The following is a 16,062-nucleotide window of genomic DNA, read 5'->3' on the forward strand; positions in this document are numbered from 1 at the left end:
GAAGGAGGGAGTGGGGGAGGAGAGGGTGCTGCATCAATGCAGGGGAGGTTTGTGCCCAACGGATCCACTTGGTCTAGTTTCACATAAAAGAAAGCTATTAACAGGTTCCAGGAAATCACTTTCCAGATGCATCCTTCAGTAAGTCACTACAGGCACCATATTGCCAACTGGGATCTTGTCAATTAAGTCTTCTGACATTTCAAAGGGCATGACATTTAAAATTTAAATGTTTCAAGCTGTGGAAGCCTCCTCCCTACAACATTGCCGTCCTTAATACTGGTATAACCTGTCTGTCCTGAGGCTTCTTGAGGCACAGTTTAATTGTTGTTTGCAAATGCTCCATGTGATCCCACAGGATAGTCCGGCTACATAAATGTATTGTATTTATGGAACACTTGAACCTTAATGTTTTTATCTTCTGTCCTGCATCAAGTCAAGTCAAATTTATTTGTCACATACACATACACGATGTGCAGTGAAATGAAAGTGGCAATGCCTGCGGATTGTGCACAAAAAATTACAGTTACAGCATATAAATAAAGTTAATAAGTTACTATAGTGTAGACAAAAATTTAGTCTCTGGGGTTATAAAAGTTGACAGAGGAGGCGTTTGCCTGATCGTAGCATCTGGAACAGTCAGTTACTGGGGTGGTAGGGGTCCCTCATGATCTTGCTTGCTCTGGATCTGCACCTCCTGATGTATAAGTCCTGCAGGGGGACGAGTGTAGTTCCCATGGTGCGTTCTGTCGAAGCACTACTCTCTGCAGGGCCTTCCTGTCCTGGGCAGAGCTGTTCCCAAACCAGACTGTAATGTTGCCGGACAGGATGCTCTCGACAGCCCCAGAGTAGAAGCAATGAAGGATCCTCAGAGACACTCTGAATTTCCTCAGTTGTCTAAGGTGGTAAAGGCGCTGCCTTGCCCTTACCCACCAGTGCGGCAATGTGCGTTGCCCACGTCAGATCCTCTGTGATGTGGACTCCCAGGTATTTAAAACTGCTCACCCTATCCACAGTAGACCCATTTATCTCCAGTGGCATGGTCCCCCTGTAGTGATTTCCTTTCAAAGGAAAGTATATAAACTGCAATCCCAGCACCGATCCCTGAGGCACATCACCACCTCAAGGCCCCCAGTCCACGAAACCAATTCTCTCTCCAGTTGGCTAGCTCTCCCTGGCTCCCATGCGATCTAACCTCCAGAGCAGCCTACCATGAGGAACCTTATCAAAGGCCCTTCTGAAGTCCACATACAGGTGCTCCTCAACATACGACGGGGTTCCGTTCCGCGAAATCCATCGAAAAACCGGAAATATTGCAAGTCGAAATACATTTAATACACCTGATCATGTGGCCGGAAGCGAGCTGTGGCTCGCCACAGGTCACTGCCGTTTACAGCATCGCAAATTCGAAATATCATCTGTCGAAGCATCGTAAGGCAGGGAACATCTGTATATGTGCAAGGCCTTGCCATTGCCAACCCTCTTGGTTACTTCAAAAGTGAAATTCATGATCTTCCACATACAAAAGCATGCTGACTATCCTTATCACCTCCAGTCTATCGTGCATATACATTTTATCACTCAGAATCCTCTCCAGTAAATTGTCTATCACAGATTTTAGGCTCGTTTATTTATAGCTCCTAGACTTTCCCACACCATAGCCTTGCCTTAGACATGATTTGTATACTCCTGCCAGGGCTCCTGCAATTTCTTCTCTAGCTTCCCACAGTGTCCTTGGATATATCTGATCAGGCACAGGAGGTTTCTCTCCATACCCCTTAGGATGTCCAGTACCTGCTCGAACATTATACGGACTATACTCGACATCACCATTCCCCAGCCTTCATGTCTTTCTCCATGTTAAAACCAGGAGAAATCCTTATTGAGGTCCTTGTCTATCTGAGTCCTGCAACTTCACACATAGATAACTGCTTTGGTTTCTGACAGGGGCTATTCTCTCTCTATTTACCCTCTTTCCCATATATTTGTTTTCTCTGTAATCTTATCTGCCAGAGTGATCTTCTGCTCCTTTTTTGGCCCTCACTCCCCGACATTCCTCCAGGGATACACTAGATCCCAGCGGCCGATACCTGGAACATCCATGCCTTGAAGTCTCACAATCACACGTTAAAAAGCATCCCCCTTTCGGACTGCCCTTTGTCCGCAACCTGTTCCAATCGTCATTAACAAGTTCCCGTCATATATCATCGAAGTCAGCCGTGCCCAAGTTCAGATTTTAGCATGTGGGCCCATCCTCTCCTTACCTTTAACTATTTAAAAGCTAATAGGACCGTGGTCGCTCATCGCAAAAGGCTCATCCACTGACACTTCAGTCACTGTCCTCCCCAACTTTCGAAGAATAGATCATACTTTGATCACTCCCTTGTAAGGCCCTCTACATACTGCCCAAGGAAACTTTGCTGAACATATTTAACAAATTCCATCCCATCTCGGTTTTTGGCAGTCCCCAATCTTTATGACCCGATGACAACCCAAAATAATAAAAGATCCATCCCACCCCGGCCACCGTCTGTTTGTTCATCTGCCCTCTGGTCGACGTTTCAGGTCGATCAAATCCCGAACAAACAGACTTAAGAACAGTTTTTACCCCAGGGCCATACGAACTGAACACTACCTTTGCACTAGGCAACACCGTTAAAAAATCTTGTACTTAATATAATTGTATTTAATTGTATTTATGTATTTATTTGTTTTTGCATTTATTGCATATATGTTTGTACGCACCGTCAGGATTGGCTATTTTTTAATTTCGTTGTACTCGTTGCAATGACAATAAATGAATATTATTATATTATTATTAGTGTTGCAGATGTTTGCAATCCCCCAGCATATTTGTTCTTCCAATAACGTCGGATAATTCCCAACATTTGATTTTTTTGAAGACGTGATCAAAAAGGTTGATGAGGGCAGAGCTGTAGATGTTGGACATCAGTAAGGTGTTCGACAAGGTTCTGCATGGTAGGCTGCTCTGGAAGATTAGATCGCATGGGATCCAAGGAGAGATAGCTGAATGGATAGCAAATTGGCTCCATGGAAGGAACCAATTTGGGTAAAGGTGGAAGGTTGCTTCTCAGACTGGAGGCCTGTGACGAGTGGTGTGCCTCAGGGTTCGGTGCTGGGCCCGTTACTGTTGGTCATCTACATCAATGATTTGGATGAGAACATACAGGGCAAGATTAGCAAGTTTCCTGATGATACAAAACTTGGTGGTTTTGCAAATAGTGAAGATGGTTGTGAATGATTGCAACAGGATCTGGATCGATTGGCCAGGTGGGCAGAGGAATGGTTGATGGAATTGAATACAGATAAGTGTGAGGTGCTGCATTTTAGGGCGTCGAACAAGGGCAGGACCTACACAGTAAATGGTGAGCCTCTTGGTCGTGCTGTAGAGCAGAGGGACCTAGGAGTACAGATGCATGGTTCCTTGAAGGTCGAGTCGCAGGTAGATAAGGTGGTCAAAAAGGCTTTTGGCAACTTTGGCCTTCACCAGACAGAGTATTGAGTATAAAAGTTGGGAGGTCATGCTGCAGTTGTATAAGATGTTGGCGAGCCCACATTTGGAATATTGTAGGAAAAAAAACTGCAGATGCTGGTTTAAATCGAAGGTAGACACTAAATGCTGGAGTAACTCAGCGGGTCAGGCAGCATTTCAGGAGAGAAGGAATGGGTGACGTTTTGGGTCAAGTCTGAAGAAGGGCCTCAACCCGAAATGTCACCCATTCCTTCTCTCCCGAGATGCTGCCTGACCCGCTGAGTTACTTCAGCATTTTGTGTCTACCTTCGATTTAAACCAGCATCTGCAGTTTTTTCCCCTACCAATTGGAAAGATATTGTCAAGCTTGAAAGGGTTCAGAAAGGATTTACGAGGATGTTGCCAGGACTAGAGGGTGCGAGCTATAGGGAGAGGTTGAGTAGGTTAGGTCTCTATTCCATGGAGTGTAGGAGGATGAGGGAATATCTTGTAGAGATGTACAAAATCATGAGAGGAATAGATCGGGTAGATGCACAGTCTTTTGCCCAGAGTAGGGGAATCGAGGACCAGAGGACAAAGATTCAAAGTGAAGGAGAAAAGATTTAATATGATTCTGAGGGGTAACTTTTTCCACACAAAGGGTGGAGGGTGTACGGAACAAGCTGCCAGAGGAGGTAGTTGAGGCTGGGACTATCCCATTATTTAAGAAACAGTTAAACAGGTACATGGATGGGACAGGTTTGGAGGGATATGGACCAAGTGCAGGCGTGGGATTATAGACAATAGACAATAGGTGCAGGAGTAGGCCATTCAGCCCTTCGAGCCAGCACCGCCATTCAATGCGATCATGGCTGATCACTATCAATCAGTACCCCGTTCCTGCCTTCTCCCCATACCCCCTCACTCCGCTATCCTTAAGAGCTCTATCCAGCTCTCTCTTGAAAGCATCCAACGAACTGGCCTCCACTGCCTTCTGAGGCAGAGAATTCCACACCTTCACCACCCTCTGACTGAAAAAGTTCTTCCTCATCTCCGTTCTAAATGGCCTACCCCTTATTCTCAAACTGTGGCCCCTTGTTCTGGACTCCCCCAACATTGGGAACATGTTATCTGCCTCTAATGTGTCCAATCCCCTAATTATCTTATATGTTTCAATAAGATCCCCCCTCATCCTTCTAAATTCCAGTGTATACAAGCCCAATCGCTCCAGCCTTTCAACATACGACAGTCCCGCCATTCCGGGAATTAACCTAGTGAACCTACGCTGCACGCCCTCCATAGCAAGAATATCCTTCCTCAAATTTGGAGACCAAAACTGCACACAGTACTCCAGGTGCGGTCTCACCAGGGCCCGGTACAACTGTAGAAGGACCTCTTTGCTCCTATACTCAACTCCTCTTGTTACGAAGGCCAACATTCCATTGGCTTTCTTCACTGCCTGCTGAACCTGCATGCTTCCTTTCATTGACTGATGCACTAGGACACCCAGATCTCGTTGAACTCCCCCTCCTCCTAACTTGACACCATTCAGATAATAATCTGCCTTTCTATTCTTACTTCCAAAGTGAATAACCTCACACTTATCTACATTAAACTGCATCTGCCATGTATCCGCCCACTCACACAACCTGTCCAGGTCACCCTGCAGCCTTATTGCATCTTCCTCACAATTCACACTACCCCCCAACTTAGTATCATCTGCAAATTTGCTAATGGTACTTTTAATCCCTCCGTCTAAGTCATTAATGTATATCGTAAATAGCTGGGGTCCCAGCACCGAACCTTGCGGTACCCCACTGGTCACTGCCTGCCATTCCGAAAGGGACCCATTTATCCCCACTCTTTGCTTTCTGTCTGTTAACCAATTTTCTATCCATGTCAGTACCCTACCCCCAATACCATGTGCCCTAATTTTGCCCACTAATCTCCTATGTGGGACCTTGTCGAAGGCTTTCTGAAAGTCGAGGTACACCACATCCACTGACTCTCCCTTGTCAATTTTCCTAGTTACATCCTCAAAAAATTCCAGTAGATTTGTCAAGCATGATTTCCCCTTCGTAAATCCATGCTGACTCGGAACGATCCCGTTACTGCTATCCAAATGCTCAGCAATTTCGTCTTTTATAATTGACTCCAGCATTTTCCCCACCACTGATGTCAGACTAACTGGTCTATAATTACCCGTTTTCTCTCTCCCTCCTTTCTTAAAAAGTGGGATAACATTTGCTATCCTCCAATCCACAGGAACTGATCCTGAATCTATAGAACATTGAAAAATGATCTCCAATGCTTCCACTATTTCTAGAGCCACCTCCTTAAGTACTCTGGGATGCAGACCATCAGGCCCTGGGGATTTATCAGCCTTCAGTCCCATCAGTCTACCCAAAACCATTTCCTGCCTAATGTGGATTTCCTTCAGTTCCTCCATCACCCTAGGTTCTCCAGCCCCTAGAACATTTGGGAGATTGTGTGTATCTTCCTCAGTGAAGACAGATCCAAAGTAACGGTTTAACTCGTCTGCCATTTCTTTGTTCCCCATAATAAATTCCCCTGCTTCTGTCTTCAAGGGACCCACATTTGCCTTGACTATTTTTTTCCTCTTCACGTACCTAAAAAAACTTTTGCTATCCTCCTTTATATTATTGGCTAGTTTACCCTCGTACCTCATCTTTTCTCCTCGTATTGCCTTTTTAGTTAACTTTTGTTGCTCTTTAAAAGAGTCCCAATCCTCTGTCTTCCCACTCTTCTTTGCTATGTTATACTTCCTCTCCTTAATTTTTATGCTGTCCCTGACTTCCCTCGTCAGCCACAGGTGTCTCTTACTCCCCTTAGAGTCTTTCCACCTCTTTGGAATAAATTGATCCTGCAACCTCTGCATTATTCCCAGGAATACCTGCCATTGCTGTTCTACCGTCTTCCCTGCTAGGGCCTCCTTCCAATCAATTTTGGCCAGCTCCCGCCTCATGCCTCTGTAATCCCCTTTGCTATACTGTAATACCGACACTTCCGATTTTCCCTTCTGCCTTTCCATTTGCAGAGTAAAACTTATCATGTTGTGATCACTGCCTCCTAATGGCTCTTTTACCTCTAGTCCCCTTATCAGATCAGGATCATTACACAACACTAAATCCAGAATTGCCTTCTCCCTGGTAGGCTCCAGTACAAGCTGTTCTAAGAATCCATCTCGAAGGCACTCTACAAACTCTCTTTCCTGGGGTCCATTTCCAACCTGATTTTCCCAGTCTACCTGCATGTTGAAATCTCCCATAACCACCGTAGCATTACATTTTTGACACGCCAATTTTATCTCCTGATTTAACTTGCACCCTAAGTCGAGGCTACTGTTTGGGGGCCTATAGATAACTCCCATTAGGGTCTTTTTACCCTTACAATTTCTCATTTCTATCCATACTGATTCAACATCTCCTGATTCTATGTCACCCCTTGCAAGGGAATGAATATCATTCCTTACCATCATATGTAGCTGGGACATTGTTGGCCTTGTGGGCAAGTCGGGTGGAAGGGCCTGCTTCCATACTGTATCACTCTATGACTCTAAAGCTTCACCTGAAGACCAGAGCTATGACTTCGCTGCTCAACATAACAGTAATTAAACAGCAGATTATATTAAAGCACAATTGCTCACATCATTCCACCACGATCAGATTTCACGTACCTCAGTGGATGGTGCCCTTCTGGAAGATATTCCTACAAAGGAGAAAAAAAGTCAGCACACACATGAACGAATGAAGTGCCATGAAAGGAATAATTTATAGATCACTGCAATCTCTTTTAATATCCTTGTACATCCCAACCAACAATTCAGTGTTAAAACTAAGACGTTAGCACAAAGGTTCGATTGACTGCCCATTGTTCTGGCATGCACAAGGAAGCCAACTATTCCATCGAGGGAGAGACACATTGGCTGCCAGCACCACATAACTACAAACAGGAGTTCATTAAAATCACAAAGGTTTCAAGTATAGGCTTCTAGATATCTCGGTGTGCCAAAGGGACCGGTATCCACCTATCATTTGCCAGTTTTTGTCCTGCCCCATCTCTCTTCACCCTACTACAGTCAGTCTGAAGAAGGGTCCCATTCAGAAACATCGCTTAACCATGTTCTCCGGAGATGCTGCCTGGCCCTCTTTTTATATCCTGTGGTAAACCTGGATATTCTTCCTCACTGTCTGTAACTCTATCAATTTTGGTCATCTGCAAACTTACTAACCAACCCATCTACATTTATATCCAAGTCATTTATATGCATCACAAACAAAAGAGGTCCTAGTACAGATCCCAAAGAAACTCCATTGATCACAGACCTCCAGCCAGAATAAACTCTTCCACCACAATCCTTTGTCCCCTATAAGTATGCCAGTTATGAATCCAAACAACCAAATCACCATGATTCCCATGCATCTTAATCTTCTGGATTACCCAACCGTGAGTGATTTTATTAAATGCCTTACTCAAATCCATGTAAGCAACATTCACTGTCCTACCGTCACCGGTCACCTTCATCACCTCCCCAAAAAGCTCAATCAAGTCAGTATGCCATGGCCTGCTACAATCTGACTGTCCACAATTAGCCCATTCTCTTCCAAATAAGAATTGATCCCATCCCGAAGAATCCTATGCAATAACTACCAAAGACGGGAGGTTCACTGATACCTTTCTAGATTGTCTTTACTTCCCTTCTTAAGAAATGGAACAACATCGGCAATCTCCTCTCTAAATAACCTTAATTATAACCACCTTAATGTTCTTTAAGACCCCAACACCACCACCTTCCAGGTCTTAAACTGCCCGAGCATTTTAGCATTCCCCAGAGATCTCACTGCGCTCCATCCTTCTCCTGGTGAAAACAAATGCAATGTATTCATTTAATACTTTCCAACGACCTCTCATTCCAAGCATAAATCCTCTCCTTTTTCCTTGAGCGGTCCTACCTTCTTCTTGGTTAGTCTTTTGTGTTTCATTTTTCCGTAAAAAGCCTTGAGATTTTCTTTAATTTGACCTGCCAATGACCTTATGACCTCATATTTTTAGATGGGTTGCCAATCAAATGGGCTGTTGTTGGCCAAGCATGAGTTGCTGCACATTCCTCAGGCAAGTGGAAAGATTCCATTCGACTTGAGGCTTCATTGTAAATGGTGCAAAGGCTTTCTTTGTAACTGGGAAGTGAGCACTGTGCTGCAGAACATCCTGGCCCTCATGCCTTTCTGAGCGTTCAATGTCCATAAGAGGGCCTGGATAAATTTAAAATTGGCATTTACTCACTGGAGATTAGAAGATGGAGGGGTGAACACATGAGATATCTGAAATTCCCAATATGATCAAGACGGTGGATGCTGGGAGATTGTTTCCTCTGGCTGAAGAGTGCTGAACCAAGAAAACCTCTGGTTGAAGGTTCTAGGGCCAAAGGGCTTCCATTTCATATGTTATTTTCAGGAATAGCGTAACCCACAGGACGTTGGAGTCAGAGTGATGGGAATGGTGGGATTCTCTTGCTGCATGTGTTTCTAGGCATAGGATAGAAACAATAGCCTTTCAGCCCAATCTTTTGCTCTTTGGCGTGCGGATTTGGGCATTTTTATTATCTGAAGAATTGCGCCTGGAACCGAATCCGTCATTAGGCATACTACAACACTGCACAGATGGCTCCTTTGTTCAATACACTAGGCCTGCTCACCAACCAACACCATCCTTCATCTGGAAATCTGTCACAGCAAGTGACACCAGGCAATTTGGTAATGGGTGATTCATAATTCCTAACTTCTAGGGGCAGAATTAGCCCATCAGAATCAGAATTCAGAAATTGAACATTTACTTTATAGCCACCATTAGAGTAGTCAATGTTGTTGTGGTGCACACAATTCCCACAAAGGTCAACACAATTACAGCCAAATAATCAGCCTGGGGATATTTTTTTCATCATCCGCCCAATGATAGAACAGGCTGTTTGTAGTTTGACTGCTTGTCAAGAACAAGGCCAGCAGCCAATGCAAAACCCAATTATTTTTTGCATCTTCAATTCAGGTCTGTTATGTGAACAACTCAATTCAAACGAAGCACCAAAACAGTTTAAGCAAGGGACAAACATTCTTGTGGGATTGACATTTGTTCCCCATAGATAAAAACTTCAATAATTGAAAAAATACCAGTTTTCACCACAGGCTCTGACACAAATATCAAGAGCAACAAGACAGGATGATGCAGAAAGCATCAAATTGTAATCGCATTTATTTTCTGCAAAAAAATATTTTCTTCTGAATCAATTCTGAAAAAGTTATGTTATATTTGTATCAAGTGCACTTATTATGCAGTTCCAGTTTCCAAAATAGTTACCAAGAAAACACCAGAATTGAGATAAAGTTTCCCCCAAAAGGAGAACTCTATACCATGCATAATGTTGGATCGGGGTTTGGCCGAGATAAGGAAAACATCTCCACCCAGATAATTGGGAATCTTTCGATTTCTCTACATCAGAAAGCAACAAATGGGCACTGTTAAACATGTGGAAAGCCAAGATCAATATCTGGGAAATGATTTTACATTACTCCTTATGGGGTTAGGAGGGAGAGATAGATCAGCTCTGATTGAATGGGAGAGTAGACTCGATGGACTGAATGGCCTAATTCTATCCAGTTACTTATGACCTTATGAGAAACAGAGAACAAAGTGGAATTTAGGGATATGACTCCGATGATCTTATACACTGGTTGGACATGCCTAAATGTCTCTCTTTAATATATTTTTAATATTTTATCTTTTAAACTCTTTTAAATATCAAGAAAGATCAAAGATGGAAGAGGAACTGACCAGAAAGGAGGAGTACGCTGAAAGAAGTCTGTGTCACTGCTATGACATGAGTGTATACCCATTTGTAGGAGAGACAAAAAGTCATTAATGACATTAATAAAAGACAAACACCCAAAAATCTGAAAGATTACTCAGGAGAAAAAAACTCTTTCCCCAGTGGGTGTTGTAGATCTCAAGCTTGCTCCCATTGGGAAATATTTGGAGTGGAGAAACAGATACAACTTGGGTGAGATGGAGAGCTGCACAGTGGAGAAAGGAAGAACCACGATGACAAAATAGGCCTTTTTTTGCAGAAGAAACAGATTACTTGGGATGAACGAGGCATTTTTGTAACAGCAATCTTGTACAAGTAACTACAATGTCACTAGATAATAATAAACATCTAATATGTTACATTTCACAAATACTAGTCTATTTGGCAAGCAACTATTCTACAGATCAAAAGCACTCAGAGCTACTAACCCACACCAGTCACGAACAAAGCAGTCTCGCCAAGCATGGGTTCTGCATCACAGCACTGGCTGCAACATGCACTATGCACGACCACACCGCAATAGCAGCATCTCAAACATTACCTCGTACCCGCTCCAGAAGCTGCCAATACCAAAGGCGCAGCTCTACGCCAGAAAAGAAAGACCCAATTAAACCGGAGACAGCTGTAATAAGAAAGGTTAAAGACCGCACCAGACCAGCAAAAAATCTCACCTTTTTGCTCTCCTTTCCACCAGATTAGAGCATTTTCCACTCAACAGTTAGAAACAACTCTTCTGGAATGTTCTGAACAATCAACATCTTATACTATATCACTAAGGTTCTGAAGAATGGCTATCTTTTTCAAGATAGAAAGTGTTGCTTGGACTAAGAATTAATGTTAAACAAAGGTCCTGTAGATACAAGGAACTTCAGATGGTTTGCCAAAAAAAACCAATGTCCTGTAGTAATTCAGTGGGTCAGGCAACATCTCTGGAGAACACGATAGGTAGTGTTTCAAGCACAAACCTGTACATTGCCTATTCATGTTCTCCAAAGTAGCTACCTGACCCACTGAGTTATTCCAGAGGTGCCTTTTAAACCAAGGCCCTGTCGGACATGAAAGAAAATTGAAGACACAAGTTAATCCGGCTCATGGTCTTTGGAAAGAGCCACCCAAACTAATCATGCTTTCTAGCACTTGGCCAAAGTTCATGGCTCTTAAGTACACAACAGCATTTTTTTCTAAACATGATGATGCTTTTGCTTCTCCATCTAATCAGGCACCGAGTTCCAGGCGCCAGGAAAATCTTTCCTCAGCTTTCCTTTAACCCTTCGACGAGTTGCTTTTAATTATATTGCCTGGGGAAACACATCCTGTTTATATATTCTATTTAGGCCTTGCTCCAGAGAAAATCACAGATTATTTAATCTTTTCTCATTTGCCAATCCAGCAACATCCTTTTAAGTTTCTTCAGTGCCCTCTTGAGAACAATGTTGTTCATGCAAACAGCATTTCTGTGATGATCTGAAGTATTGTAAGCAAAATACTGAAATTCTGAAAAAAGGTCAGATAGTACGTGTGATCAAGATCTCAAACCCGGCACAAAGCTCGTGGCCTACTGGGCAGAGTAGGCATCCCTACTCCATTACACATGCCATTGCAATTGTGCCTGGCGCTACTTACTCTGCTAGATCCTTCCATATACCCACCACCTACCGCTCATGTCCACTTTAAGCGTCCCACTTTATCTATGGCCAACATGATCTTAGAGTGCTGTTCCTGGCATAACCTTTTGCAGTCCTCATTGAACCAGAGATGATCTGTGGTTTGATTGTAATGCGATGCCATGATGTTAGATCGCAGGGGTATACATTCAATTTGCCATTTGGGATAATGTGGCGCCACATGCTAGAATAGGATTTTGTTTCCACAAGGACTGAGCACTGTTCACTTCTATCAACATTGTCAAGGATAGATGTACCTGGAACAGATAGATGGGTCAGAATACGATCAAGTAGACTTATGGTTCTCTTCCTGGCACACACCCAATCAGGCAGCTACAGCACGTTCAGGAATTGGTTAGCTTATAGTAATTAGAAGCAGGAAATACGACCATCCCAAAACCAAGGAAGAAACTTTCTGATGCAATCACTGAAAGTAATTCATGGCAAAATTGAACAGACAGAAATATTCTGACATGTCACATGATTGTGGGATAAATATTGAGAAGACTACCCATGCTCTACTCTCAATGGGTTTTATTTTCACAGAAGTGTGACATGGCAGACCAACTCAACAGGGTGGCCCATAAATCTGCATCCAATAATTAGGTTTTCATATTAATAATTGGTATATTCTCCCACTCCAGTGCCTTTTAGTTTAGAGATACAGCGCGGAAACAGGCCCTTCAGTCCACCTAGTCCACACTGACCAGCAATCCGCAATGACCAACATTATCCCACTAGGGACAATATAACCAAGCCAATTAGCCAACAAACCTGTACGTCTTTGGAGTGAGTGGAGAAACCGGAGATCCTAGAGAAAACCTACACATGTCAAGGGGAGAGCGTATAAATTCCATACATACAGCACCCATAATCAGGGTCGAACCGGCGCTGTGAAGCAGCAATACCGCTGCACCACCTTGCCCACAGTGTCGACACCAATGGTTGCTACCACGATTGCATGGCCTCTTTGTAGGACTTCAGCATCAGTTTAATTTCCTTAGACACCCTACCACAGTTCTATCAACAATGTAAAATGCAGGAAGCGCACAACTCCTTAGCATAAGCCTCATAATACAGAAACTGACCATTCACCGCAAATGGTTTGCTCAACCCCTCAAACACCTCTTCACTAAATGCTCTCAGCATATTCTTTCTCCCAGTTCTCTAGCTTCCTCTTGAATGAAGTTGTACAAGTAACCACAAGAACGGCACATTTAGAAGGTTGTATATTCTCACCACTCTCTGGATAAGTAGGTTCTTCCCTGATCTGTTAATCATAAGAAACATAGATTCCCCTAGTTTTAGCTTGCTACACCTACTGCATCACAATCCACATTCCCAATACTAGTTTACCTATAGGGTGACATTGTCACACAAATACCCGGTCTTACTGCATCGCCATGCACCATTCACATTGCAGTAAAGGCTATGTCACGACACACCCATGTTGCATAAAGTACCTCTTTAAAACCCATCTTGCATCACCTCTTCATCAAACTCAGATGAGCCAATAACTCAAAAGGAAGCAACTTCAGCTGCTGGATGTAACTAAAGCAGCATTAAGGAGAGAGAAAGGTAGCTTGTAGGCTGAGGATCTTTCATCTGAATAGACCAGGACAGTTGCTGAATTCATTAATAAATTCTGAGAATTGATAAGCCCTTCGGCAGAAGACAAGATGCTGTCCATAGAGGAGGCACTCCCCTAAGATGTCACCTATATCTCAAGTTCAGAAGAATGATAGATTTGTATTTAAATACTGTGGCTTTCTCATCCATGGTCCTCAAGCAGTTAAAAAAAACACAAACCATTAAAATCCTCCTATGAAAAAGCATTAACCATTTGGATGAGAATGTAGAAAAAAAAACTGCAGGTGCTGGTTTAAATCAAAGGTAGACACAAAATGCTGGAGTTACTCAGCGGGTCAGGCAGCATCTCGGTAGAGAAGGAATGGGTGACGTTTAGGGTCAAGACCCTTCTTAAGACTGATTAGTCTGAAGAAGGGTCTCGACCCGAAACGTCACCCATTCCTTCTCTCCCGTGATGCTGCCTGACCCGCTGAATTACTCCAGCATTTTGTGTCTACCTTGGATGAGAATGTAGTTGACATTGACATGGTTCGTTGGCTTAAAGGGCCGGTTCTGTGCTGTAGAAACAGGCCCATCAACTCCATAACACAAGTGCATTCTATGACTCCATAACATGCGTGCCCTAACCTATCTCTACATTAGTGTTGTTATTTGTAAATATAAGTCAGGATACTGGTTAAATTGTGTTAATATTATTGTAACATGCACCAAGAAAATTAAAATCTATTTTGCGCTATCCAGTGAAATCATACCATTCGAGTACAATCTAAGCATACACAAAGCCAACAGGTAGTGCAAAGAGAAAAATAACAAGTATAGAATATACTACAGCATTACAGATTAAGATAAATTGTAGATAAAGCGCAAAGACCACAATGAGTTAGGTTGGGAGATCAGGTCTACACCCTTCGCTTATGAGGTTCATTCAGTTGTCTGATAACTGTAGGGAAGCAGTTTTGAATCTAATGGTATGTGTTTTCAAGCTCTGCGTGATGGGAAATGGAATGACTAGGGTGGAAGTGATCTTAGCTGATATTGACTACTTTTCAGAAACATCATGAAATGCTGATGTAGAAGCGTAGATGGAGTCGATGGGGTGGGGTGGGGGTGGTTTGTGTGATGAAGTGGACTGCATCCACAACTCTACAATTTCTCGTTATCTCGGGCAGCGCAATTGCCAAAAGGAATTCTGAAAGGATGATAGAAATCCCCTCTTGTACTTTCCCATTCACCCTTTCACCTCCCTCCCCCTCCCCCACCCCTCTCTCTCCTCCCTCCACCTCCCCCACCCCTCTCACTCCTCCCTCCCCCTCCCCCACCCCTCTCTCGCCTCCCTCCACCTCCCCCACCCCTCTCTCTCCTCCCTCCACCACCCCTCTCTCACCTCCCTCCCCCTCCCCCACCCCTCTCTCTCCTCCCTCCACCTCCCCCACCCCTCTCACTCCTCCCTCCCCCACCCCTCTCTCGCCTCCCTCCACCTCCCCCACCCCTCTCACTCCTCCCTCCACCTCCCCCACCCCTCTCTCGCCTCCCTCCACCTCCCCCACCCCTCTCACTCCTCCCTCCACCTCCCCCACCCCTCTCTCGCCTCCCTCCACCTCCCCCACCCCTCTCACTCCTCCCTCCACCTCCCCCACCCCTCTCTCGCCTCCCTCCACCTCCCCCACCCCTCTCTCTCCTCCCTCCACCTCCCCCTCTCCCCCCCTCCATGCCTCCCCACCCCTTTCCCCCTCTCCCCCTCCTTGCCTCCTCTACCACTCCTTCTCCCCACCCCTCCCCCTCTCTCTCCCCCCATCCCTTCTCTCCTCCCTCCCCTCTACCCCACCCTCTCTCCCCCCACCACCCCCCTTTCTCCCTCTCCCCCTCTACCACTCCCATCTCTCTCTCCCCATCTCCCCCACTCTCCCCCTCGCTCTCCCCCCCTCCCTCCCCCCCAGCCCCCTCTACCCCTCCCCCCCCTCCCCCAGCCCCACTGACCCGTTGATGCGCCGCTCCCCTCCGCCGCCATCTTGCGCCAGGCCCAGCTGCAGCTGCAGCCTCCCTCGGTCCGCGCTCTACATGGACGGCGCCTGAGCTGAGTTGAGGCGCCCACCCGCCAGTAGGAGGAGGGACCAGTGTGTGGGTGGGTGGGTGCGCGGTGGTGCGCGTGCGCGGTGGGGCCCAGGGAGCCGAGGGTCGCGGGGCCGGAGCGAGGAGCGCGGACGCGGGAACCGCCTTTCCTCAGCCGCGTCTCCCCGACGCCGCCAGCGCGCGCATGCGCATGCTCCAGCTCAGCATGCGCATGCACCAGCTCAGCGCGCGCATGCGCATGCTCCAGCTCAGCGCCCGCTGCGCCTGCGCGGCGTAGAGCCGGCAGGACAGCATTGCGCATGCGTAACGGATCAGGTCACGTGGAATAGCGGGAAATTCCCGCGTCTCCAGGCGGGGGCCACGTGTCCGTGGGGCGCACGCGTCCGGGT

At 45.3% G+C, this 16,062-nt stretch overlaps 1 protein-coding gene across 4 annotated transcripts in view; it reads right to left on the reverse strand.

Annotated features, from left to right (window-relative positions):
- LOC144612418 (phosphatidylinositol 4-phosphate 5-kinase type-1 alpha-like) overlaps positions 1–15,840 on the reverse strand; it is a 60,615-nt gene extending 44,775 nt beyond the window's left edge. For 3 of the 4 annotated variants that reach the window (XM_078432039.1, XM_078432038.1, XM_078432035.1), the window contains exons 1-3: positions 15,581–15,840; positions 10,891–10,932; positions 7,167–7,198 (exon numbers count right to left, since the gene is read on the reverse strand). In XM_078432039.1, the coding sequence (XP_078288165.1) occupies positions 7,167–7,198; positions 10,891–10,932; positions 15,581–15,611 (105 nt within the window). In that variant the 5' untranslated portion in view covers positions 15,612–15,840. The remainder of the gene's footprint in view (positions 1–7,166; positions 7,199–10,890; positions 10,933–15,580) is intronic. The other variant, XM_078432036.1, reaches the window with a different exon arrangement.
- Between the last annotated feature and the right edge of the window lie 222 nt (positions 15,841–16,062).

Source organism: Rhinoraja longicauda, chromosome 44, assembly GCF_053455715.1.
Source record: "Rhinoraja longicauda isolate Sanriku21f chromosome 44, sRhiLon1.1, whole genome shotgun sequence".
NCBI classification, from domain to species: Eukaryota; Metazoa; Chordata; class Chondrichthyes; order Rajiformes; family Arhynchobatidae; genus Rhinoraja; species Rhinoraja longicauda.